General features: G+C 49.8%; 1 protein-coding gene across 5 annotated transcripts in view; it reads right to left on the reverse strand.

Moving 5' to 3' along the window:
- The window catches only part of LOC140393331 (slit homolog 1 protein-like), a 477,252-nt gene extending 454,474 nt beyond the window's left edge, over positions 1 to 22,778 (reverse strand). For 4 of the 5 annotated variants that reach the window (XM_072479670.1, XM_072479671.1, XM_072479669.1 and 1 more), the window contains exon 1: positions 21,671 to 22,777. In XM_072479670.1, the coding sequence (XP_072335771.1) occupies positions 21,671 to 21,849 (179 nt within the window). In that variant the 5' untranslated portion in view covers positions 21,850 to 22,777. Of the gene's footprint in view, positions 1 to 21,670 lie in introns of all 5 variants that reach the window. The other variant, XM_072479672.1, reaches the window with a different exon arrangement.
- Between the last annotated feature and the right edge of the window lie 1,923 nt (positions 22,779 to 24,701).

The following is a 24,701-nucleotide window of genomic DNA, read 5'->3' on the forward strand; positions in this document are numbered from 1 at the left end:
GTGTAAGTGTGTGAGAGTGAATGTGAGTGTCTGTGTGTGAGTGAATGTGAGAGTGTGTGTGTGAGAGTGAATGTGAGTGTGTGTGAGAGAGTGAATGTGAGAGTGTGAGTGTGTGTGTGAGAGTGAATGTGAGTGTGTGTGTGAGAGTGAATGTGAGAGTGTGTGTGAGAGTGAATGTGAGAGTGAATGTGAGAGTGTGTGTGTCTGAGAGTTAATGTGAGAGTGTGTGTGAGAGTGAATGTGAGTGTGTGTGTGAGAGTGAGTGTGAGAGTGAGTGTGAGAGTGAGTGTGAGAGTGTGTGTGAGAGTGAATGTGAGAGTGTGAGAGTGTGTGTGAGAGTGAATGTGAGAGTGTGAGAGTGTGTGTGAGAGTGAATGTGAGAGTGTGAGAGTGTGTGTGTCTGAGAGTTAATGTGAGAGTGTGTGTGAGAGTGAATGTGAGTGTGTGTGTGAGAGTGAATGTGTGAGTGTGTGTGAGAGTGAATGTGAGAGTGTGTGTGAGAGTGAATGTGAGAGTGTGAGAGTGTGTGTGAGAGTGAATGTGAGTGAATGTGAGAGTGCGTGTGTGAGAGTGAATGTCAGAGTGTGTGTCTGAGAGTGTGTCAGAGTGTGTGTGTGTGTGAGAGTGAATGGGAGAGCGTGTGTTTGTGTGAGAGTGAATGTGAGAGCATGTGTGTGTGAGAGTGTGTGTGTGAATGAATGTGAGTGTGTGTGTGTGTGAGTGAATGTGAGAGAGTGTGTGTGTGAATGAATGTGAGAGAGTGTGTGTGTGTGAGAGTGAATGTGAGAGTGCGTGTGTGTGAGTGTGTGTGTGAGTGAATGTGAGTGTGTGTGTGAGAGTGAATGTGAGAGAGTGTGTCAGTGAATGTGAGAGTGAATGTGAGAGAGTGTGTGAGAGAGTGAATGTGAGAGAGTGTGTGTCAGTGAATGTGAGAGTGTGTGTGTGAGAGAGTGAATGTGAGAGAGTGTGTGAGAGAGTGAATGTGAGAGAGTGAATGTGAGAGAGTGTGTGTGAGAGTGAATGTGAGAGAGTGAATGTGAGAGAGTGTGTGTGAGAGAATGTGAGAGTGTTTGTGTGTGAGTGTGTGTGTGAGTGTGAATGTGAGAGAATGTGGGTGTGAGTGAATGTGAGTGTGTGTGTGTGAGAGAGTGAATGTGAGAGAGTGTGTGAGAGAGTGAATGTGAGAGAGTGTGTGTGAGAGAATGTGAGAGTGTTTGTGTGTGAGTGTGTGTGTGAGTGTGAATGTGAGAGAATGTGGGTGTGAGTGAATGTGAGTGTGTGTGAGTGTGTGTGTGAATGTGAGTGTGTGCGTGTGAGAGTGGATGTGAGAGCGTGTGCCTATGAGAGTGAAAGTGAGAGCATGTGTGTGAGTGTGAGAGTGAATGTGCGAGCGTGTGTGTCAGAATGAATGTGAGAGTGTGTGTGTGAAAGTGAGCACATGTGTGTGAGAGTGAATGTGAGAGTGTGTGAGTGAATGTGAGCGAGTGGAAGAGTGAATGTGAGAGCGTCTGTGTGAGTGTGAGAGTGAATGTGAGAGCGTCTGTGTGAGTGTGAGAGTGAATGTGAGTGTGTGTGTGAAAGTGAGAGCATGTGTGTGAGAGTAAATGTGAGAGTGTGTGTGTGAGTGAATGTGAGTGAGAGTGAATGTGAGAAGGTGTGGAAGAGTGAATGTGAGAGTGTGTGTGTGTGAGAGTGAATGTGAGAGTGTGTGGAAGAGCGAATGTAAGAATGTGAGTGTGAGAGTGTGTGTGTGAGTGAATGAGAGAGTGTGTATGTGAATGAGAGAGTGTGTATGTGAATGAGAGAGTGTGTATGTGAATGAGAGAGTGTGTGCAAGAGTGAATGTGAGAGTGTGTGTGTGTGAATGTGAGTGTGTGTGTGTGAGAGTGAATGTGAGATCATGTGTGTGAGAGTGTGTGTGGCTGTGAGAGGGTGTGTGTGTGAGTGAATGTGAGTGTGTGTGTGAGAGTGAATGTGAGAGAGTGTGTCAGTGAATGTGAGAGTGAATGTGAGAGAGTGTGTGAGAGAGTGAATGTGAGAGAGTGTGTGTCAGTGAATGTGAGAGTGTGTGTGTGAGAGAGTGAATGTGAGAGAGTGTGTGAGAGAGTGAATGTGAGAGAGTGAATGTGAGAGAGTGTGTGTGAGAGTGAATGTGAGAGAGTGAATGTGAGAGAGTGTGTGTGAGAGAATGTGAGAGTGTTTGTGTGTGAGTGTGTGTGTGAGTGTGAATGTGAGAGAATGTGGGTGTGAGTGAATGTGAGTGTGAGTGTGTGTGTGAGAGTGAATGTGAGAGCGTGTGTGAGTGAGAGTGAATGTGAGAGCGTGTGTGTGTGAGTGAGAGTGAATGTGAGAGTGTGTTTGTGTGAGTGTGTGTGTGAGAGTGAATGTGAGAGCGTGTGTGTGTGTGAATGTGAGAGTGTGTGTGTGAGTGAATGTGAGTGTGTGTGTGTGTGAGTGTGTGCGTGAGAGTGAATGTGAGAGCATGTGGGTGTGAGTGAATGTGAGTGTGTGTGTGAGAGTGAATGGGAGAGCGTGTGTTTGTGTGAGAGTGAATGTGAGAGCATGTGTGTGTGAGAGTGTGTGTGTGAATGAATGTGAGTGTGTGTGTGTGTGAGTGAATGTGAGAGAGTGTGTGTGTGAATGAATGTGAGAGAGTGTGTGTGTGTGTGTGTGAGAGTGAATGTGAGAGTGCGTGTGTGTGAGTGTGTGTGTGAGTGAATGTGAGTGTGTGTGTGAGAGTGAATGGGAGAGCGTGTGTTTGTGTGAGAGTGAATGTGAGAGCATGTGTGTGTGAGAGTGTGTGTGTGAATGAATGTGAGTGTGTGTGTGTGTGAGTGAATGTGAGAGAGTGTGTGTGTGAATGAATGTGAGAGAGTGTGTGTGTGTGTGTGTGAGAGTGAATGTGAGAGTGCGTGTGTGTGAGTGTGTGTGTGAGTGAATGTGAGTGTGTGTGTGAGAGTGAATGTGAGAGAGTGTGTCAGTGAATGTGAGAGTGAATGTGAGAGAGTGTGTGAGAGAGTGAATGTGAGAGAGTGTGTGTCAGTGAATGTGAGAGTGTGTGTGTGAGAGAGTGAATGTGAGAGAGTGTGTGAGAGAGTGAATGTGAGAGAGTGAATGTGAGAGAGTGTGTGTGAGAGTGAATGTGAGAGAGTGAATGTGAGAGAGTGTGTGTGAGAGAATGTGAGAGTGTTTGTGTGTGAGTGTGTGTGTGAGTGTGAATGTGAGAGAATGTGGGTGTGAGTGAATGTGAGTGTGTGTGTGTGAGAGAGTGAATGTGAGAGAGTGTGTGAGAGAGTGAATGTGAGAGAGTGTGTGTGAGAGAATGTGAGAGTGTTTGTGTGTGAGTGTGTGTGTGAGTGTGAATGTGAGAGAATGTGGGTGTGAGTGAATGTGAGTGTGTGTGAGTGTGTGTGTGAATGTGAGTGTGTGCGTGTGAGAGTGGATGTGAGAGCGTGTGCCTATGAGAGTGAAAGTGAGAGCATGTGTGTGAGTGTGAGAGTGAATGTGCGAGCGTGTGTGTCAGAATGAATGTGAGAGTGTGTGTGTGAAAGTGAGCACATGTGTGTGAGAGTGAATGTGAGAGTGTGTGAGTGAATGTGAGCGAGTGGAAGAGTGAATGTGAGAGCGTCTGTGTGAGTGTGAGAGTGAATGTGAGAGCGTCTGTGTGAGTGTGAGAGTGAATGTGAGTGTGTGTGTGAAAGTGAGAGCATGTGTGTGAGAGTAAATGTGAGAGTGTGTGTGTGAGTGAATGTGAGTGAGAGTGAATGTGAGAAGGTGTGGAAGAGTGAATGTGAGAGTGTGTGTGTGTGAGAGTGAATGTGAGAGTGTGTGGAAGAGCGAATGTAAGAATGTGAGTGTGAGAGTGTGTGTGTGTGAGTGAATGTGAGAGTGTGTATGTGAATGAGAGAGTGTGTATGTGAATGAGAGAGTGTGTATGTGAATGAGAGAGTGTGTGCAAGAGTGAATGAGAGAGTGTGTGTGTGTGAATGTGAGTGTGTGTGTGAGTGAGTGTGTGAGTGAATGTGAGAGTGTGTATGTGAATGAGAGAGTGTGTATGTGAATGAGAGAGTGTGTGCAAGAGTGAATGTGAGAGTGTGTGTGTGTGAATGTGAGTGTGTGTGTGTGAGAGTGAATGTGAGATCATGTGTGTGAGAGTGTGTGTGGCTGTGAGAGGGTGTGTGTGTGAGTGAATGTGAGAGTGTGTGTGAGAGTGAATGTGAGAGTGTGTGTGTGAGTGTGATAGTGTGTGTGGGAGTGAATGTGAGAGTGTGTGCGTAAGAGTGAATGTGAGAATGTGTGGAAGAATGAATGTGAGAGTGTGCGTGTGGAGGTGTGTGTGTGTTAGTGAATGTGAGAGTGTTTGTGTCAGTGAGTGTGAGAGTGTGTGTGTGTGTGAATGTGAGAGAGTGTGTGTGTGTGAATGTGAGAGAGTGTGTGTGTGTGAATGTGAGAGAGTGTGTGTGTGTGAATGTGAGAGTGTGTGTGTAAATGTGAGTATGTGTGTGTGAGAGTGAATGTGAGAGTGTGCGTGTGGAGGTGTGTGTGTGTTAGTGAATGTGAGAGTGTTTGTGTCAGTGAATGTGAGAGTGTGTGTGTGTGTGAATGTGAGAGTGTTTGTGTCAGTGAATGTGAGAGTGTGTGTGTGTGTGAATCTGAGAGTGTGTGTGTGAATGTGAGTGTGTGTGTGTGAGAGTGAATGTGAGAGTGTGCGTGTGGAGGTGTGTGTGTGTTAGTGAATGTGAGAGTGTTTGTGTCAGTGAATGTGAGAGTGTGTGTGTGTGTGAATGTGAGAGTGTGTGTGTGAATGTGAGTGTGTGTGTGTGAGAGTGAATGTGAGAGTGTGCATGTGGAGGTGTGTGTGTGTTAGTGAATGTGAGAGTGTTTGTGTCAGTGAATGTGAGAGCGTTTGTGTCAGTGAATGTGAGAGTGTGTGTGTGTGTGAATGTGAGAGTGTGTGTGAATGTGAGTGTGTGTGTGTGAGAGTGAATGTGAGAGCATGTGTGTGAGAGTGAATGTGAGAGTGTGTGTGGCTGTGAGAGGGTGTGTGTGTGAGTGAATGTGAGAGTGTGTGTGAGAGTGAATGTGAGAGTGTATGTCAGAATGAATTTGAGCGTGCATGTTTGCGAGTGTGTGTAAGTGTGTGAGAGTGAATGTGAGTGTCTGTGTGTGATAGTGTGCGTGTGTGAGAGTGAATGTGAGTGAATGTGAGAGTGTGTGTGAGAGTGAATGTGAGAGTGTGTGTGTAGAATGAAAGTGTGAGAGTGTGTGTGAGAGTGAATGTGAGAGTGTGTGTGTCTGAGAGTTAATGTGAGAGTGTGTGTGAGAGTGAATGTGAGTGTGTGTGTGAGAGTGAATGTGAGAGCGAGTGTGAGAGTGAATGTGAGAGTGTATGTCAGAATGAATTTGAGCGTGCATGTTTGCGAGTGTGTTTAAGTGTGTGAGAGTGAATGTGAGTGTCTGTGTGTGAGAGTGAATGTGAGAGTGTGTGTGAGAGTGAATGTGAGTGTGTGTGAGAGAGTGAATGTGAGAGTGTGAGAGTGTGTGTGAGAGTGAATGTGAGAGTGTGTGTGAGAGTGAATGTGAGAGTGTGTGTGAGAGTGAATGTGAGTGAATGTGAGAGTGCGTGTGTGAGAGTGAATGTCAGAGTGTGTGTCTGAGAGTGTGTCAGAGTGTGTGTGTGTGTGAGAGTGAATGTGAGAGCGAGTGTGAGAGTGAATGTGAGAGTGTATGTCAGAATGAATTTGAGCGTGCATGTTTGCGAGTGTGTGTAAGTGTGTGAGAGTGAATGTGAGTGTCTGTGTGTGATAGTGTGCGTGTGTGAGAGTGTGTGTGAGAGTGAATGTGATTGTGTGTGTGTGTGAGTGAATGTGAGAGTGTGTGCGTAAGACTCAATGTGAGTGTGTGATAGCGTGTGTGTCTGAGAGTTAATGTGAGAGTGTGTGTGAGAGTGAATGTGAGTGTGTGTGTGAGAGTGAATTGAGAGTGTGTGTGAGAGTGAATGTGAGAGTGTATGTCAGAATGAATTTGAGCGTGCATGTTTGCGAGTGTGTGTAAGTGTGTGAGAGTGAATGTGAGTGTCTGTGTGTGATAGTGTGCGTGTGTGAGAGTGAATGTGAGTGAATGTGAGAGTGTGTGTGAGAGTGAATGTGAGAGTGTGTGTGAGAGTGAATGTGAGTGTGTGTGAGAGAGTGAATGTGAGAGTGTGTGTGAGAGTGAATGTGAGAGTGTGAGAGTGTGTGTGTCTGAGAGTTAATGTGAGTGTGTGTGTGAGAGTGAATGTGAGAGTGTGTGTGAGAGTGAATGTGAGAGTGAATGTGAGAGTGTATGTCAGGATGAATTTGAGCGTGCATGTTTGCGAGTCTGTGTAAGTGTGTGAGAGTGAATGTGAGTGTCTGTGTGTGAGTGAATGTGAGAGTGTGTGTGTGAGCGTGAATGTGAGTGTGTGTGAGAGAGTGAATGTGAGAGTGTGAGTGTGTGTGTGAGAGTGAATGTGAGTGTGTGTGTGAGAGTGAATGTGAGAGTGTGTGTGAGAGTGAATGTGAGAGTGAATGTGAGAGTGTGTGTGTCTGAGAGTTAATGTGAGAGTGTGTGTGAGAGTGAATGTGAGTGTGTGTGTGAGAGTGAGTGTGAGAGTGAGTGTGAGAGTGAGTGTGAGAGTGTGTGTGAGAGTGAATGTGAGAGTGTGAGAGTGTGTGTGAGAGTGAATGTGAGAGTGTGAGAGTGTGTGTGAGAGTGAATGTGAGAGTGTGAGAGTGTGTGTGTCTGAGAGTTAATGTGAGAGTGTGTGTGAGAGTGAATGTGAGTGTGTGTGTGAGAGTGAATGTGTGAGTGTGTGTGAGAGTGAATGTGAGAGTGTGTGTGAGAGTGAATGTGAGAGTGTGAGAGTGTGTGTGAGAGTGAATGTGAGTGAATGTGAGAGTGCGTGTGTGAGAGTGAATGTCAGAGTGTGTGTCTGAGAGTGTGTCAGAGTGTGTGTGTGTGTGAGAGTGAATGTGAGAGCGAGTGTGAGAGTGAATGTGAGAGTGTATGTCAGAAAGAATTTGAGCGTGCATGTTTGCGAGTGTGTGTAAGTGTGTGAGAGTGAATGTGAGTGTCTGTGTGTGAGAGTGAATGTGAGAGTGTGTGTGAGAGTGAATGTGAGTGTGTGTGAGAGAGTGAATGTGAGAGTGTGTGTGAGAGTGAATGTGAGAGTGTGTGTGAGAGTGAATGTGAGAGTGTGTGTGTCTGAGAGTTAATGTGAGAGTGTGTGAGAGTGAATGTGAGAGTGTGTGTGAGAGTGAATGTGAGTGAATGTGAGAGTGCGTGTGTGAGAGTGAATGTCAGAGTGTGTGTCTGAGAGTGTGTCAGAGTGTGTGTGTGTGTGAGAGTGAATGTGAGAGCGAGTGTGAGAGTGAATGTGAGAGTGTATGTCAGAATGAATTTGAGCGTGCATGTTTGCGAGTGTGTGTAAGTGTGTGAGAGTGAATGTGAGTGTCTGTGTGTGATAGTGTGCGTGTGTGAGAGTGTGTGTGAGAGTGAATGTGATTGTGTGTGTGTGTGAGTGAATGTGAGAGTGTGTGCGTAAGACTCAATGTGAGTGTGTGATAGCGTGTGTGTATGTGAGTGAATGCGAGAGTGTGTGTGTGAGAGTGAATGTGAGAGTGTGTGTGTATGTGAGTGAATGTGAGAGTGTGTATGAGAGTGTGTGTGAGAGAGTGAATGTCAGAGTGTGTGTCTGAGAGTGTGTCAGAGTGTGTGTGTGTGTGAGAGTGAATGTGAGTGTGTGTGTGAGAGTGAATGTGAGTGTGTGTGTGAGAGTGAATGTGAGTGTGTGTGTGTGAGAGTGAATGTGAGAGCGTGTGTGTGGGAGTGTGTGTGTGTGAGCGAGAGTGAATGTGAGAGCATGTGTGTGAGAGAGTGTGTGCGTGAGTGAATCTGAGAGCATGTGTGTGAGAGCGTGTGTGCGAGAGTGAATGTGAGAGTGTGTGAGAGAGTGAATGTGAGAGCGTGTGTGTGAGAACGAATGTGAGAGCGTGTGTGTGAGAGCGAATGCGATAGTGTGTGTGTGAGTGTGAGAGTGAATGTGAGTGTGTGTGTGTGAGAGAGGGAATGTGGGTGTGTGTGTGAGAGTGAATGTGAAAGCGTGTGTTTGAGAGTGTGTGAGAGTGAAAGTGAGAGTGTGTGTGTGTGAGCGAGAGTGAATGTGAGAGCATGTGTGTGCGAGAGTGAATGTGAGTGTGTGAGAGAGTGAATGTGAGAGCGTGTGTGTGTGAGAGTGAATGTGAGAGCGGGTGTGTGAGAGCGTGTGTGTGAGTGTGAGAGTGAATGTGAGTGTGTGTGTGAGAGAGTGAATGTGGGTGTGTGTGTGAGAGTGAATGTGAAAGCGTGTGTTTGAGAGTGTTTGTGAGTGTGTGAGAGTGAAAGTGAGAGAGTGTGTGTGTGAGCATGTGTGTTTTTACATAGAATTTACAGTGCAGAAGGAGGCCATTCGGCCCATCGAGTCTGCACCGGCTCTTGGAAAGAGCACCCTACCCAAGGTCAACCCCTCCACCCTATCCCCATAACCCAGTAACCTCACCCAACACTAAGGGCAATTGTGGACACTAATGCCAATTTATCATGGCCAATCCACCTAACCTGCACATCTTTGGACTGTGGGAGGAAACCGGAGCACCCGGAGGAAACCCACGCACGCACAGGGAGGATGTGCAGACTCCGCACAGACAGTGACCCAAGCCGGAATCGAACCTGGGACCCTGGAGCTGTGAAGCAATTGTGCTATCCACAATGCTACCGTGCTGCCCCACGTGTGTGTGTGAGAGTGTGAGTGTGAATGTGAGTGTGACTGTGTGAGAATGAATGTGAGAGTCTGTGTGTGAGAGTGAATGTGAGAGCGTGTGTGAGAGTGAACGTGAGAGCGTGTGTGTGAGTGTGAGAGTGAATGTGAGTGTGTGTGAGAGTGAATGTGAATGTGTGTGAGTGAATGTGAGTGTGAGAGTGAATGTGAGTGAGTGTGTGTGAGAGTGAATGTGAGAGTGTGTGTGTGTGAGAGTGAATATGAGTGTGTGTGAGAGTGTATGTAAGAGTGTGTGTCTGTAAGAGTGAATGTGAGCGTGTGTGAGAGTGAATGTGATAGCATGTGTGTGAGTGAATGTGAGTGTGTATGTGTGAGAGTGAATGTGAGTGTGTGTAAGTGTGTGAGTGAATCTGAGAGTGTCTGTGTGTGAGAGTGTGCGTGTGTGAGAGTGAATGTGAGTGTGTGTAAGTGTGTGAGTGTGTAAGTGTGTGAGGGTGAATCTGAGAGTGTCTGTGTGTGAGAGTGTGCGTGTGTGAGAGTGAATGTGAGTGAGTGTAAGTGTGTGAGAGTGAATGTGAGTGTGTGTAAGTGTGTGAGAGTGAATGTGAGTGTGTGTAAGTGTGTGAGAGTGAATCTGAGAGTGTCTGTGTGTGAGAGTGAACGTGAGAGCGTGTATGTGAGTGTGAGAGTGAATGTGAGTGTGTGAGAGTGAATGTGAATGTGTGTGAGTGAATGTGAGTGTGAGAGTGAATGTGAGTGAGTGTGTGTGAGAGTGAATGTGAGAGTGTGTGTGTGAGAGTGTGTGAGAGTGAATGTGAGTGTGTGTGCGAGTGTATGTAAGAGTGTGTGTCTGTAAGAGTGAATGTGAGCGTGTGTGAGAGTGAATGTGATAGCATGTGTGTGAGTGAATGTGAGTGTGTATGTGTGAGAGTGAATATGAGTGTGTGTAAGTGTGTGAGTGAATCTGAGAGTGTCTGTGTGTGAGAGTGTGTGTGTGTGAGTGAATGTGAGTGTGTGTGAGAGTGTATGTAAGAGTGTGTGTCTGTAAGAGTGAATGTGAGCGTGTGTGAGAGTGAATGTGATAGCATGTGTGTGAGTGAATGTGAGTGTGTATGTGTGAGAGTGAATGTGAGTGTGTGTAAGTGTGTGAGTGAATCTGAGAGTGTCTGTGTGTGAGAGTGTGCGTGTGTGAGAGTGAATGTGAGTGTGTGTAAGTGTGTGAGTGTGTGTAAGTGTGTGAGGGTGAATCTGAGAGTGTCTGTGTGTGAGAGTGTGTGTGTGTGAGAGTGAATGTGAGTGAGTGTAAGTGTGTGAGAGTGAATGTGAGTGTGTGTAAGTGTGTGAGAGTGAATGTGAGTGTGTGTAAGTGTGTGAGAGTGAATCTGAGAGTGTCTGTGTGAGAGTGAATGTGAGTATGTGTAAGTGTGTGAGAGTGAATGTGAGTGTGTGTAAGTGTGTGAGAGTGAATGTGAGTGAGTGTAAGTGTGTGAGAGTGAATGTGAGTGAGTGTAAGTGTGTGAGAGTGAATGTGAGTGTGTGTAAGTGTGTGAGTGTGTGTAAGTGTGTGAGGGTGAATCTGAGAGTGTCTGTGTGTGAGAGTGTGTGTGTGTGAGAGTGAATGTGAGTGAGTGTAAGTGTGTGAGAGTGAATGTGAGTGTGTGTAAGTGTGTGAGAGTGAATGTGAGTGAGTGTAAGTGTGTGAGTGTGTGTAAGTGTGTGAGGGTGAATCTGAGAGTGTCTGTGTGTGAGAGTGAATGTGAGTGTGTGTAAGTGTGTGAGAGTGAATGTGAGTGAGTGTAAGTGTGTGAGAGTGAATGTGAGTGAGTGTAAGTGTGTGAGAATGAATGTGAGTGATTGTAAGTGTGTGAGAGTGAATGTGAGTGTGTGTAAGTGTGTGAGAGTGAGTGTGTGTAAGAGTGTGAGTGCCCGTTGTCACTGACGGGGAGAGTGCAGGCGGTAAAGGTGACGATTCTCCTGAGGTTTTTGTTCGTATTTTAGAGCCTGCCTATTTTCACCCCGAAGGCTTTTTTTCAGAGGGTGAAGACGGAGCTTTTAGGGTTTGAATGGGTGGGTAGGACCCCACGGATAAAGAAGGTGCTGTTGGAGTAGGGTCGTGGTAAAGGGGGACTGGCCCTACCGAGTATTGGGGCGCTGGTAACGGCACCTCTGCCGTTCTCGCCGGCTCGGTACTCCACAAGCCCGGTGGTAGTGGCGGTCTTGAGGGTGTGGGGACAGTGGTGGAAGCACATGGGAGTGGAGGCGGCGTCGGTATGGACACCTATTTGTGGCAACCACAGGTTGGTGCCGGGGGGCTGGATGGAGGGTTTCAGAGGTGGCAGAGAGCTGGGATTGAGCGGTTAGGGGACCTGTTTATTGACGGCAGCTTTCCGTGCTTAGAGGAGGAGTTTGAGCTGCCCGGGGGGAATGGGTTCCGTTATCTGCAGGTGAGGGACTTTGCAATGAGGCAGGTTTCCTACCACCTACCACCCCAGGAGATACAGGACAAGGTAGTGCCGAAAACGGGAGTGGGGGAGGGGAAGGTCCCAGAAATTTACAAAGAAAGGTGTCAGGTGTCTCGGTGACAGTGACCACAACTCCTTGATCTTTACCATAGTCATGGAGAGGGATAGGAACAGACAGAATGGGAAGGTATTTAATTGGGGGAGGGGAAATTATACTGCTATTAGACAGGAGCTGGGGAGCATAAAGTGGGAACAATTGTTCTTGGGGAAATGCACAACAGTAATGTGGGGGTTGTTTAAGGAGCACTTGCTGCGAGTGCTGGATATTTTTGTCCCACTGAGACGAGGAAGGAATGGTAAGGTGAAGGAGCCTTGGATGACAAGAGAAGTGGAGCTTCTAGTCAAGAGGAAGAAGGAAGCTTACGTAAGGTTGAGGAAGCAAGGATCTGACTCGGCTCTAGAGGGTTACAAGGTAGCCAGGAAGGAACTCAAAATGGACTGAGGAGAGCTAGAAGGGGGCATGAAAAAGCCTTGGCGGGTAGGATTAGGGAAACCCCAAGGCGTTCTACACTTATGTGGGAAATAAGAGGATGATCAGAGTGAGAGTAGGGCAGATCAGGGATAGTGGAGGTAACTTGTGCCCAGAGTCTGAGGAGATGGGGGAGGCCCTAAATTAATATTTTGCTTCAGTATTCACGAGAGAGAAGGACCTTGTTGCCCATGAGAACAGTGTGAACCAGGTTAATAGACTCGAACAGGTTGATATTAAGAAGGAGGACGTGCTGGAAATTTTGAAAAGCATCAGGATAGATAAATCCCCTGGGCCTGACGGGATATGCCCAAGGTTTCTACGGGAAGCGAGGGAGGAGATTGCTGCAGCTTTGGTGATGATCTTTGTGTCCTCACTCTCCACTGGAGTAGTACCGGATGATTTGAGGGAGGCGAATGTTGTTCCCCTATTCAAGAAAGGGTAAATCCCTGGGAATTACAGACCCATCAGTCTTACGTCTCTGGTGAGCAAAATATTGGAAAGGATTCTGAGAGATAGGATTTATGGTTATTTAGAAAAACATAGTTTGATTAAAGTCAGCATGGCTTTGTGAGGGGCAGGTCATTCCTCACAAGCCTCATTGAATTTGAGGATGTGGCGAGACACATTGATGAAGGTCGGGCAGTGGATGTGGTGTATATGGAATTCAGTAAGGCATTTGATAAGGTTCCTCATGGTAGGCTCATTCAGAAAGTTAGGAGGCATGCGATACAGGGAAATCTGGCTGTCTGGATACAGAATTGGCTGGCCGAAAGAAGACAGCGAGTGGTAGTGGATGGAAAGTATTCCGCCTGGAGGTCGGTGACCAGTGGTGTCCCGCAAGGATCTGTTCTGGGACCTCTGCTCTTTGTGGTTTTTAATAAATGACTTGGATGAGGAAGTGGAAGGGTGGGTTAGTAAGTTTGCCGATGTCACGAAGGTTGGGGGGTTGTAGATAGTGTTGAGTGTTGTTGCAGGTTACAACAGGACATTGACAGGATGCAGAGCTGGGCTGAGAAGTGGCAGATGGAGTTCAACCTTGATAAATGTGAAGTGATCAATTTTGGAAGGTAGAATTTGAATGCTGAATACAGGGTTAAAGGCAGGATTCTTGGAAGTGTGGAGGAACAGAGGGATCTTGGGGTCCATGTACATAGATCCCTCAAAGTTGCCACCCAGGTTGATAGGGTTGTTAAGAAGGTGTATGGTGTGTTGGCTTTCACTAACAGGGGGATTGAGTTTAAGAGCAGCGAGGTTTTGCTGCAGCTTTATAAAACCCTGGTTAGACCACACTTGGAATATTGTGTCCAGTTCTGGTCGCCTCATTATAGGAAGGATGTGGATGCTTTGGAGAGGGTACAGAGGAGATTTACCAGGATGCTGCCTGGACTGGGGGGGCATGTCTTATGAAGAAAGGTTGAGGGAGCTAGGGCTTTTCTCACTGGAGTGAAGAAGGCAGAGAGGTGACTTGATAGAGGTGTACAAGGTGATGAGAGGCATGGATAGAGTGGATAGCCAGAGACTTTTCCCCAGGGTGGAAATGGCTGTCACGAGGGGACATAATTTTAAGGTGATTGGAGGAAGGTATAGGGGAGATGTCAGAGGTTCTTTACACAGAGAGTGGTGGGTGTGTGGAATGCACTGCCAGCAGAGGTGGTGGAGTCAGAGTCATTCGGGACATTTAAGCGACTCTGGGACAGGCACATGGACAGCAGTAAATTGAAGGGGTGTAGGTTAGGTTGATCTTAGATTAGGATAAATGGTCGGCACAACATCGTGGGCCGAAGGGCCTGTACTGTGCTGGACTATTCTATGTTCTATGTTCTAACTCATGGAATGGGAGGGAACCCCGATAGGGGAGGTAAAGCGAAAATGGGAGAAAGAGTTGGGCAAGGAATTAGAGGCGGGACTGTGGGAGGATGCCCTGAGTAGAGTTAACGCGTCCTCATTGTGTGCCAGGCTTAGCCTGATACAATTCAGGTCCACAGGGCACATGTGACTGTGGCCCGTATGAGCAGGTTCTTGGAAGGGGTGGAGGATAGGTGTGGGCGGGGTTCAGGAGGACCCACATGTTTTGGGCATGTCCGAAGCTTAGGGGATTATGGCAAGGATTTGCCGATGTCATGTCCACGGGATTGAAGGCACGGGTGCTTCCGAGTCCAGAGGTGGCGATTTTTGGTGTGTCGAAAGCCCCGGGAGTCCAGGGGGGCCGAGAGAGGCTGATGTTTTGGCCTTTGCCTCCTTGGTAGCCTCGAGATGGATCTTGTTGGCGTAAAGGGAACCAGAACCCCCGAAATCAGGGGGGGTATGGGTCAGTGACATGGCGGGTTTCTCAGGCTTGAGAAGATCGAGTTGGCCCTGAGAGGATCGATGTTAGGGTTCGCCCGGAGGTGGCAGCCGTTTATCGAATTCTTCGGGGAAAATTAAGCTGTCAGCAGATATAAGGAGAGGTGGGGGGTAAAGGGAAAGAGAGAGGCATGGGGTGGGAAATAGTTAGTGGGAAAGGGGGAATGGGGAATTGTGTATGTAGCCACGTTGGCGAGGTTTGGTTGTTGGTTGGGTGGATGTTATTAGTTCTGTTGCTTTTTTCCCCTCTTAAAAATTTGTTGTGAAGAATTATGGATACCTTAACAAAATATTTTCCAAAAAAATAGCATGTGAGTGACTGTGTGAGAGCGTGTGTGAGAGTGAAAGTGAGAGTGTGTGTGTGTGTGTGTGTGTGTGTGTGTGAGAGAAAGTGAGTGTGTGTGTGTGAACACAAGTGAGAGAGTAAAAGTGAGAGTGTGTGAGTGAGAGAAAGTGAGTGTGAGTGAGGTGAGGACCATTTTTAGCTGTAACGTCCTCCATTGTCAAATAGTTGTTGTGGGGCACGGTTTAACCATCGCGTTGCGCCCAGCAGGGAACTGGGCGTTAAATTGTGGGGAAGGTCAAAGGTTTGCTATTCAACCGGCTCGATCCCGATGGTGAATTCTGGGTCTCGCCCAAACATGGTGAGCATATCATTGACCCCCAACTTGCCTTCATTTCCATCTCATTAGCGAGATTGAAGTCGGATATAACCGTCTCCCAGGAATTAACCTGCTCCCCAGTAAGAAATCATGCGGCCGTCCTTTAGAACTCCTTAAAGACGTGAAGCTGGCGCGATGGCTGCTGAGGGGAACTGAGGAGGTTTCTATATCCATTTTCCAGCACGCAGCTCAAGGGCACTGGAGCTATTGCCCCAGTGCTCGGGGGGAGGGACGGTGGGGGTACCCCCTCAGTTGGGCTTAGTTGATGGGGCTGAAGCGTTCTAGGTCGGGGGTCACCCCTGAGCAGAGGGGATGGCGGGGTGGGGGCTTTTCGTCCATGAGGCCCTCAAGCCATTTTTACATATTTCAGAGACCCATAACAGGGTCTGTCCTCCCAAAACACTCCAGGACAGAGCCCTGCCCTTGGTTCTATGCTGACGGTCACTTTAACTCCCTTTGACTGGGAGCAGCCTCCAGCTTCACACCTGAAGGCTATTGCTAATAAGGAATTGGCCTTGTTAGTTGTGAGAGCTCTTCCCAGCTGCAGGTTGTGTTTGCTGCTTGCTCCTGCTGGTGGCTGCAGATGCCTGGAGGCTGCTGTTGCTGTTTCCTTCCTTTTTTTTTTGCAGGAAAGTTTTTCTAAGATACTGGATCCTGGAACACGAGGCTCGGGGGATGTATGAGGCCAGCAGGCAACCCGGTTTGAAGCAAGAAGACGTTGTGGGACCTGGATGCGCGGCCTTGATCCAAATGGGTCACACGATGACGCCATTGAAGAAATGCTTCCGCAGAATGCTGATGTTTATTTTGCTGGTGTAGAGTGATGCGTATAACTGGCATGTCACCATGGGTAAACAACGCTGGAAGTTAAGGATGTTTAACTTCACCTTGTGCGCCAGTGGAAAATGTGAATGGCAGGATGGGGAGGCGGTGGCGTAGTGTTATTGTCTCTGGACTAATAAACCAGGGACCCAGAGTAATGCGCTGGGGACCCAGGTTCGAATCCCCCCACTGCAGATGGTGAAATTTGAATTCAATTTTTTTAAATCTGGAATTAAAAGTCTAACGATGACCGTTGTCGATTTGTCGTAAAAACCCGTCGGGTTCACTAATGTCCTTTAGGGAAGGAAATCTGCCGTCCTTACCTGGTCTGGCCTACACGTGACTCCAGGCCCACAGCAATGCGCTTGATTCTAAACTGCCCCCCTCAAGGGTAATTAGGGATGGGCAATAAATGCCTGCCCAGCCTGCGACGCCCACGTCCCATGAACAAATTTTTAAAAAGGAAAAAGAAAGGATTTGCTTTGGGTGAGATTGGGCCGTGTGGGAGGGGCCTGCACTGCTGCGGCTCCTGGGCGGAGAATGGCTCTGATACGGGGAACAAGTCACCCATTGATGGACAGATCATCTCTACGACCTGGACATGATGACACATTCTCAGGCTTATCCTCCGTTACTGTTGAGGAACCAGCGAGAGGGGATACCATGGGCGGGATTCTCCGCCCTGCCAGCCGGCCAATGGGATTTCCCATCGTGGGCACCCCCACGGCATTGTGAGCGCTGTGCCGGCGAAACAGAGGATCCGCCGGCGGAGGATCCAACCCTATGTGTTTGTTTTTTTGTGAAATTGGGTTGATATAGTTTTGGATTGGTACCAATATGGAACGGTGACGTTTCCTCGCTGTTTAATGGTCAGTGCGATATGTAGAATGTTACGTAGATGATTTTCAAATCTTTGTTACTGTTGACCATTTAATAAACAAAATATTCTCAAGTGGCTTCTCCTGGGTACAGGTGCCGTGTCTCAGGCGATGATTAGTGCCTCGCATTTCAATCAAACTTTGAAGCCTGAACATTGTGCCTGACCTCTCGAAGCGTCAGCACCATCGAGGCAGCAGCCAACAATCAAACACTCAGAGCCGGGCTGAGCACTGGGGACATCCCCGTGACCAGGGGGTAAGCGTGTGGATCAGAGTACGGTCTCCCTAATGTCCCCGGCAGGGGTCCGGGGCTTCGGGGCTCCTGATGTGGCCGGGGGTGAGTGGGCAGAGCGAGGTTTGCCAGCACAGCTGGCTCGCTGGATGGCGCTCTGAGAGAGGGTGGGACCCGCAAGGCTGGCGAGGCGCAGGGGATTTGAGGGTCCCAAGGTGAAGCCCGAAATAATTGTCGGTCTCTTTCCTTCTCCAATTCCGGACAGATACAACAATCTGGTTGGTACTGCAGGGGCTGCCCTCACAGGGCTGGTGCCAGCCCAGGTGGCCAGATGCTGGAGAAGGCAGCACAGCGTTGATCCTGGCTGGAGGCAGCACCCCAGGTGCAGGGGGCCACAGCACACGCTGACGACCCGGCCACCCATCGGCCCGAGGTGGAACCCAGAGGGGGCGCCCACGGTGTACAGGCGGCATTGGTCATTCGAGGAGGCGACGGACACTATGTGCCGCAGGAGACTCAGTCTCAACAAAGGGACAATGCGGCACCTGTGCCACGTCCTCGTGGGCTTGACACCCTGGGGAGGAGGAGGGCTCCCATTCCCAGTGGCCGTGAAGATTACCACAGCCCTGAACGTCTACGCCACCGGCTTATGCCCGGGGGGGGGGGGGGGGGGTTGATCATGGACACATTGCCGGGCCACTGTGACTTGCCCGTTGACCTTGAGATGCGCCAGTGTCAGGAAGGGAGATTCGGAAGAACTGGAGACCGCCATTGTCTCCTTGGTGGCAGGACCCGGGTTGGTCTTCAGCATTCCGTCCTCCCTGACGGTGCCCGTAGGGCCCTGGGGGTCTCCATGGGACGGGGAGGGGAGGCTGGAGTGAGCTCCAGAAGCCTTTGAGTCTCCAGGCTCTGCCCGCCCTGGCGCCTCCCCACTGTCTGCGCCATGGTGCCCTCAGCGATGGTCCTCAGTGACTGGCCGTGCTCTGCAGTACCTCGGCAATGTCCACCTGCATGTGGGACACGTCCCTCAGCGGCTGGGACACGAAGCCGAGGCCCTCAACCATGGCCGTCACAGACTGAGCCACGCCATGGACACCACCACTCAAGACACGGACGCTGTGCTCCAAGCTCTCCACTGCGGTCACCCCCTGGTATTGTCACTGGACTAGGAATCCAGAGACCCAGAGTCAGGCTCGAGGGACCCAGATTCAAATCCCACCAGGGCAAATGGTGACATTTGAATTGAATAGAAAATTAATCTGGAATTAAAAGTCTAATGATGACTATGAAAGCATTGTCTTAATCACCCATCTGCTTCACTAATGTCCTTTAGGAAAGGATATCTGCCGCCCTTACCCGGTCTGGCCTCCATGTGACTCCAGACCCACAGCAATGCGGTTGACTCCTAAATCAGGGATGGGCAGTAAATGCCGACCCAGCCAGCAACACCCTCATCCCATGAACGAATAATTAAAAAAACATCTTTGGACACTAAGGGCAATTTAGCATGGCCAATCCACCTAACCTGCACATCTTTGGACTGTGGGAGGAAACCGGAGCACCCGGAGGAAACCCACGCAGACGTGGGGAGAACGTGCAGACTCCGCACAGACAGTGACCCAAGGTCGGAATTGATCCCGAGTCCCTGGCGCAGTGAGGCAGCAGTGCTAACCACTGTGCTACCGTGCTGCCTACACATTGGGGGACATCCTCTCAGTATCCAATGCAAAGCTGACACTGTTCCATTGGCACTGCAGTCCACTGATTGGTCAGTAGCTATCAACGAATGGGGCTGCCACCAACAGCGACCTCAGCCGTGGGATATGCCGGGCAGCAACCAGCGGAATTCTCCGGAGGTGAAGGAGGTTCCCCGCCAATTCCCCCGCCAATTCCCAATCAGATCCCTGTTGAATTGACAGAATCACAGCTAACATACTCCAACATAAAACACACCCTCACACATACATACCCTCACACACACCCTCACACACACCCTCACACACACATACCCTCACACACACCCTCACACACACCCACACACATACCCTCACACACACACACATACCCTCACACACACACAACCTCACACACACCCTCACACATACCCTCACACACACCCTCACACACACACACCCTCACACACACCCTCACACACCCTCACACACACATACCCTCACACACACACACACCCTCACACACACCCTCACACACCCTCACACACATACCCTCACAAACACCCACACAGACACATACCCTCACCACACCCTCACACACACCCTCACACACACATACCCTCACACACATACCCTCACACAGACCCTCACATACACATACCCTCACACACCCTCACACACACACACCCTCACACACACCCTCACACACCTTCACACACATACCCTCACAAACGCCCACACACACACCCTCACGCACACCCTCACACACACATACCCTCACACACACACCCTCACACTCACACATTCACACACACCCTCACACACATACCCTCACACACACCCTCACACACACATACCCCCACACACACACTCATGCACCCCCACACACACACCCTCACACATACCCTCACACAGACATACCCTCACACACACATACCCTCACACTACACTCACACACGCATACCCTCACACACCCTCACACACACATACCCTCACACACACACTCATGCACCCCCCACACACACACCCTCACACATACCCTCACACAGACATACCCTCACACACACACCCTCACACTCACACATTCACACACACCCTCACACACATACCCTCACACACACCCTCACACACACATACCCCCACACACACACTCATGCACCCCCCACACACACACCCTCACACATACCCTCACACAGACATACCCTCACACACACATACCCTCACACTACACTCACACACGCATACATTCACACACCCTCACACACACATACCCTCACACACACACACCCTCACACACACATACCGTTACACACACAAACTCTCACACACACCCTCACACACAAACTCTCACACACACCCTCACACACATACCCTCCCACACACCCTCAAACAAACATACCCTCACACACACCCTCACACACCCTCCCCCACATACACACTCTCACACAAACACATGCAGCCCCCACACACACACCCTCACACACACTCCCACACACACACCCTCATACACACACCCTCACACACACCCTCACACACCCCCTCACCCCCCCACAGAAACCAATACCCTCAAGCAACCCCCACACACCCACACTCACACACCCCCACACATGCATTCCCACACACACATTCACACACACACACCCACACACACACACACACACCCTCACACACACACCCACACACACCCTCATACACACACCCTCACACACACCCTCACACCCCCCCCTCACACCCCCACAGAAACCAATACCCTCAAGCAACCCCCACACACCCACACTCACACACCCCCACACATGCATTCCCACACACACACACACACACCCACACACACACACCCACACCCTCACACACACCCTCACACACACACCCTCACATACAAACCCTCACACACTCCCTCATGCACCCCCACAAACCCCCTCACCACACACTCACATAAACCAATACCCTCACAACCACCCACACACGCACCCTCACACACACACACCCACTCACATACTCGCACACACGCCCGCAAACATACCCTGACACCCACACCCACACACACCTCACACCCCCCACATAAACCCATACCCTCACACACACCCACACACACCCACACACACACACTCGCACACACCCTCACACCCCCCCCACATAAACCCAAACCCTTTACACACACACTCATACATAAACGCTTACTCACACACAGACACAGAAACCTCACACGCAAACTTGCACTCACACACACATACACACACCCAGACACACACCCCCATACTCTTACACATTCACTCACATATGTGTGCTCACACACACACAGACACTTGACACAAACACACACACTCACTCACTCCACCACATATACACACACACACACATACATGTTGACACACAGAAAGACACACACATACACGCTCACACACAGAAAGACACGCACATACATGCTGACACACAGAAAGACAAACACTCACTCACACACACACAACACATTAACATTGTCAGCACAGTGCTGTATTCCAAAAAACACTGGTGTCTTTGAACCCAATAACCTAAATGTCACTGTTAGATGTGGAAAGAAATTAATTTTTCTAAACAGCTTTATTTCCGCGCAAGCTCGGAGCTGCATTTCTGTCGAGTCCTTTGCAATCTGAGGATGTCCTGAAACGCTTCACAAACAAATATTTGTCTTTTTAAAGTGTAGTCACTGTTGTAATGTGGGTAGCGCGGCAGCCGGTTAGGACACAGCAAGCTGTCACAATCAGCAACATGACAATGATCGGATCATCCGTTTATTTGATGCTGTTTGGGCTTAAATATTCTTCAAAATAGCACCGTGAGGCCTCGACTTAATATCTCGTTGGAAAGCCAGCCCCTTTGGCAGTGCGGTGCCCCCCCCCCCCCCCTCAGTGTTTCACTGGAGTGTGAGCTGGGCTCGCTGGAGTGGGACCTGAACCCACATCCTTCTGACCCGCTGAGGTGCAAGCTGACACTACAGTGCATTGGAGGGGACAGGGGACACAGCAAGGAAATGAGAGCCACTGCTGCTGGTCACAATGCAAAATGCCTCTGAGCATTGCAGCCCTGGATGGGGCTAGGAGGGCAGGATAATAGTGGCAGATTCTGCATCACCCCAGGACCAGGGCCATGCGCCTTCAATGCAGCCAGAGAATTATTTCAAACTTTGGTGCTGGCATTTGCCAAGGGGCATCTGATAAGGGTCTGGACAATTCCCCCTGCAAACCCCCCCCCCCCCCCCCCCATAAACAAGGCAAAGAAACAGCCAAGCAGGAAAAGGACAGGCTCATACTCACAGTCTCTCTGTGTTCCTTGGGATGTTCTTGGGGATGGTTCTCATTGCCAGCCCATGGCAGTCCACAGTGGTCCCAGCACAGCTGCATGGAGCGGGGCAGGCAGGGGTACAGATCCAACAGGCAGGCAGCAGGAGCAAACCAGTCCATATGATCCCAGGCAGATTGCATCTTCTGTCCATGGTGAGGCGGGGGAGGGGGGTGGGGGGAGGTGAGGAGATGCTTCGAGGTCTCCAGTAAAACCCTTCAGAGCATAACTAAACAGCAGGGCTGCCTTACAGCCAGTCTTTCAATCGGTACAGTACCCCCACCCCCAAAAAACAACAGGGTCGATTCTGGTCCCAAACCTTCAGCAGCACAATGGAAGCAGGGATCCCTGTGCCTGTTAACAGTGTAATCCAGACACTGATCTTCAGGAATGATATATGTTCACATCTCCCCCCACCCAACCCAAACCACTAGAGAATCTCTCTCTCCCTGTCTCTGTCTGTCACCCTCTCTGTCTCTGTCTCTCCCTCTGTCTCTGTCTGTCTCACTCTCACTCTCTCTCTGTCTCACTCTCTCTGTCCCTCTCTCCCTCTCCCTCTCTCTGTCTCTCTCTCCCTCTCTCTGTCTCACTCTCTCTGTCCCACTCTCCCTCTCTCTGTCTCTCTCTCTCCCTCTGTCTCTCTCTGTCTCTCTCCCTCTCTCTCTCTGTCCCTCTCTCTCCCTCTCCCTGTCTCACTCTCTCTGTCCCTCTCTCTCCCTCTCCCTGTCTCACTCTCTCTGTCCCTCTCTCCGTCCCTCTCCCTCTCTCTGTCTCACTCTCTCTGTCCCACTCTCCCTCTCTCTGTCTCTCTCTCTCCCTCTGTCTCTCTCCCTCTCTCTGTCCCTCTCTCTCCCTCTCCCTCTCTCTGTCTCCCTCTGTCCCTCTCTCCCTCTCTCTGTCTCTCTCTGTCCCTCTCACTCTCTCTGTCCCTCTGTCCCTCTCCCTCTTTCTGTCTCACTCTCTCTCTCTCTCACGGTGATATTCCAAAAAAGCCTCTGCTCCCAGCACAATCTGATTGCCTCCAGAATAAACCCGTCACACACACCCATCACCCAGACCACAAATCAGAGAGGGAGATCCCGCCCCCACTTGCACAGTGCCTGCTGCAGCGCACACTGAAGATTGACAATCCTCCCTCCCTTCCTCAACCCTATCTCTCTCCCCCCTTCTCTCTTATCCCTCTTTCTCTCCCTCCCTCTCTCTCTTATCCCTCTCTCTCCCTCCCTCTCTCTCCATCCCAGCCCTCTCTCCCACTCTCCCCCCCTCCCTCGCTCTCTCCCTCCCCCCTCTCTCTCCATCCCTCTACCTCTCCCCCCTTTCCCTCCCTCTCCATCACATCCCTTTCTCCATCCCTCCCCTTTCTCTCTCCCCCTCGTGCATCACCCCTCCCCCTCCCTCTCTCTCTCTCCATCCTTCTACCTCTCCCCCTCCCTCTCTCTCCATCCCTCTACCTCTCCCCCCTCCCTCATTCTCTCTCCCTCCCTCTCTCTCTCCCTCCCTCTCCCTCCCTCCCTCTCCCTCCTTCCCTCTCTCCCTCCTTCCCTCCCTCTTCCTCCCCCTGTCTCTCCCTCTCTCTCCCTCTCCCTCTCCCTCCTTCCCTCTCTCTCTCCCTCCCTCTCTCCCTCCTTCCCTCCCTTCCTCCCTCTCTCTGTCTCTCCCTCTCCCTCCCTCTCTCTCTCCTTCCCTCTCTCCCTCTCCCTCCCCAATAGACTAGCAGTGGGTTCCGGGCGAGGAGAGACAGAGGGAGATAAGAAACTCATTCACTGCGGTGTTGTGTGTGAATGACCTGAATTGTGTGTTTGAAGCTGCAAAGCTGGAAAACTGGACAGATGTGACGCCGCTGGGAATAGAACCCAGTTAACTGGACAGATGTGACGCCGCTGGGAATAGAACCCAGTTAATCAGCTGTTGTACCGAGAGAGAGAGGATAAAACAAATCAAACTAAACACAACCCTCAGAAAGTCTGGCAACACTTTAATTCAGGCAGTAATTGATGGAAAGAATGTGGCACAGCTAATTATTGTTTACATTTTCCCCATGAACTGGAAACCCGGGATTGGCTGTGTGGATCAGAACATCCCAAATCCCTGTCACTGCACCGGGGTAACACAAGCTGGGGGGTTGGCCTCAGGACCTGTGAACTGGGGAGTGCCGGGAGAGTGGGAGAAATCAGCCAAGCTTCCTGAACTTATCCAACGGCTGGTGTGTGTGAGAGAGTGTGTGTGAGAGAGTGTGTGAGAGTGTGTGAGTGTGAGTGTGTGAGTGTGAGAGAGTGTGCGTGTGAGAGTGTGTGAGAGTAATGTGTGTTGAGTGTGAGAGTATGTGTGTATATGTGCAGTGTGCGTGTGAGAGTGTGCGTGTGAGAGAGTGTGTGAGAGTGTGAGTGTGAGAGAGTGTGCGTGTGAGAGTGTGTGAGAGTAATGTGTGTTGAGTGTGAGAGTATGTGTGTATATGTGCAGTGTGCGTGTGAGAGTGTGCGTGTGAGAGAGTGTGTGAGAGTGTGAGTGTGAGAGAGTGTGCGTGTGAGAGTGTGTGAGAGTAATGTGTGTTGAGTGTGAGAGTATGTGTGTATATGTGCAGTGTGCGTGTGAGAGTGTGCGTGTGAGAGTGTGCGTGTGAGAGAGTGTGAGAGAGTGTGCGTGTGAGAGTGTGTGAGAGTAATGTGTGTTGAGTGTGAGAGTATGTGTGTATATGTGCAGTGTGCGTGTGAGAGTGTGCGTGTATGTTGAGTATGAGAGTGTGTGTGAGTAATGTGTTGCACAAGAGTAATGTGCGTGTGTAAGAGTATCTGGGAGTGTGTGTGTATGTGAGTATGTGTGGCAGAGTGTGTACATGTGTGAGTGTATGTGTGTACATGGGTACTGTGTGCGTGTTTGTGAGTAATGTGTATGTGGATAATGTGTGAGTGTGTGTCTGTGCAAAGGGGTCTGAGTTTGTGTGTAATAGGGGTGTTGAGTGTGACAGTGTGTGTGTCTGTTTATAAAGGAGTATGTGTGAGAGAGTGA

This window comes from Scyliorhinus torazame, chromosome 16, assembly GCF_047496885.1.
Source record: "Scyliorhinus torazame isolate Kashiwa2021f chromosome 16, sScyTor2.1, whole genome shotgun sequence".
NCBI lineage: Eukaryota > Metazoa > Chordata > Chondrichthyes > Carcharhiniformes > Scyliorhinidae > Scyliorhinus > Scyliorhinus torazame.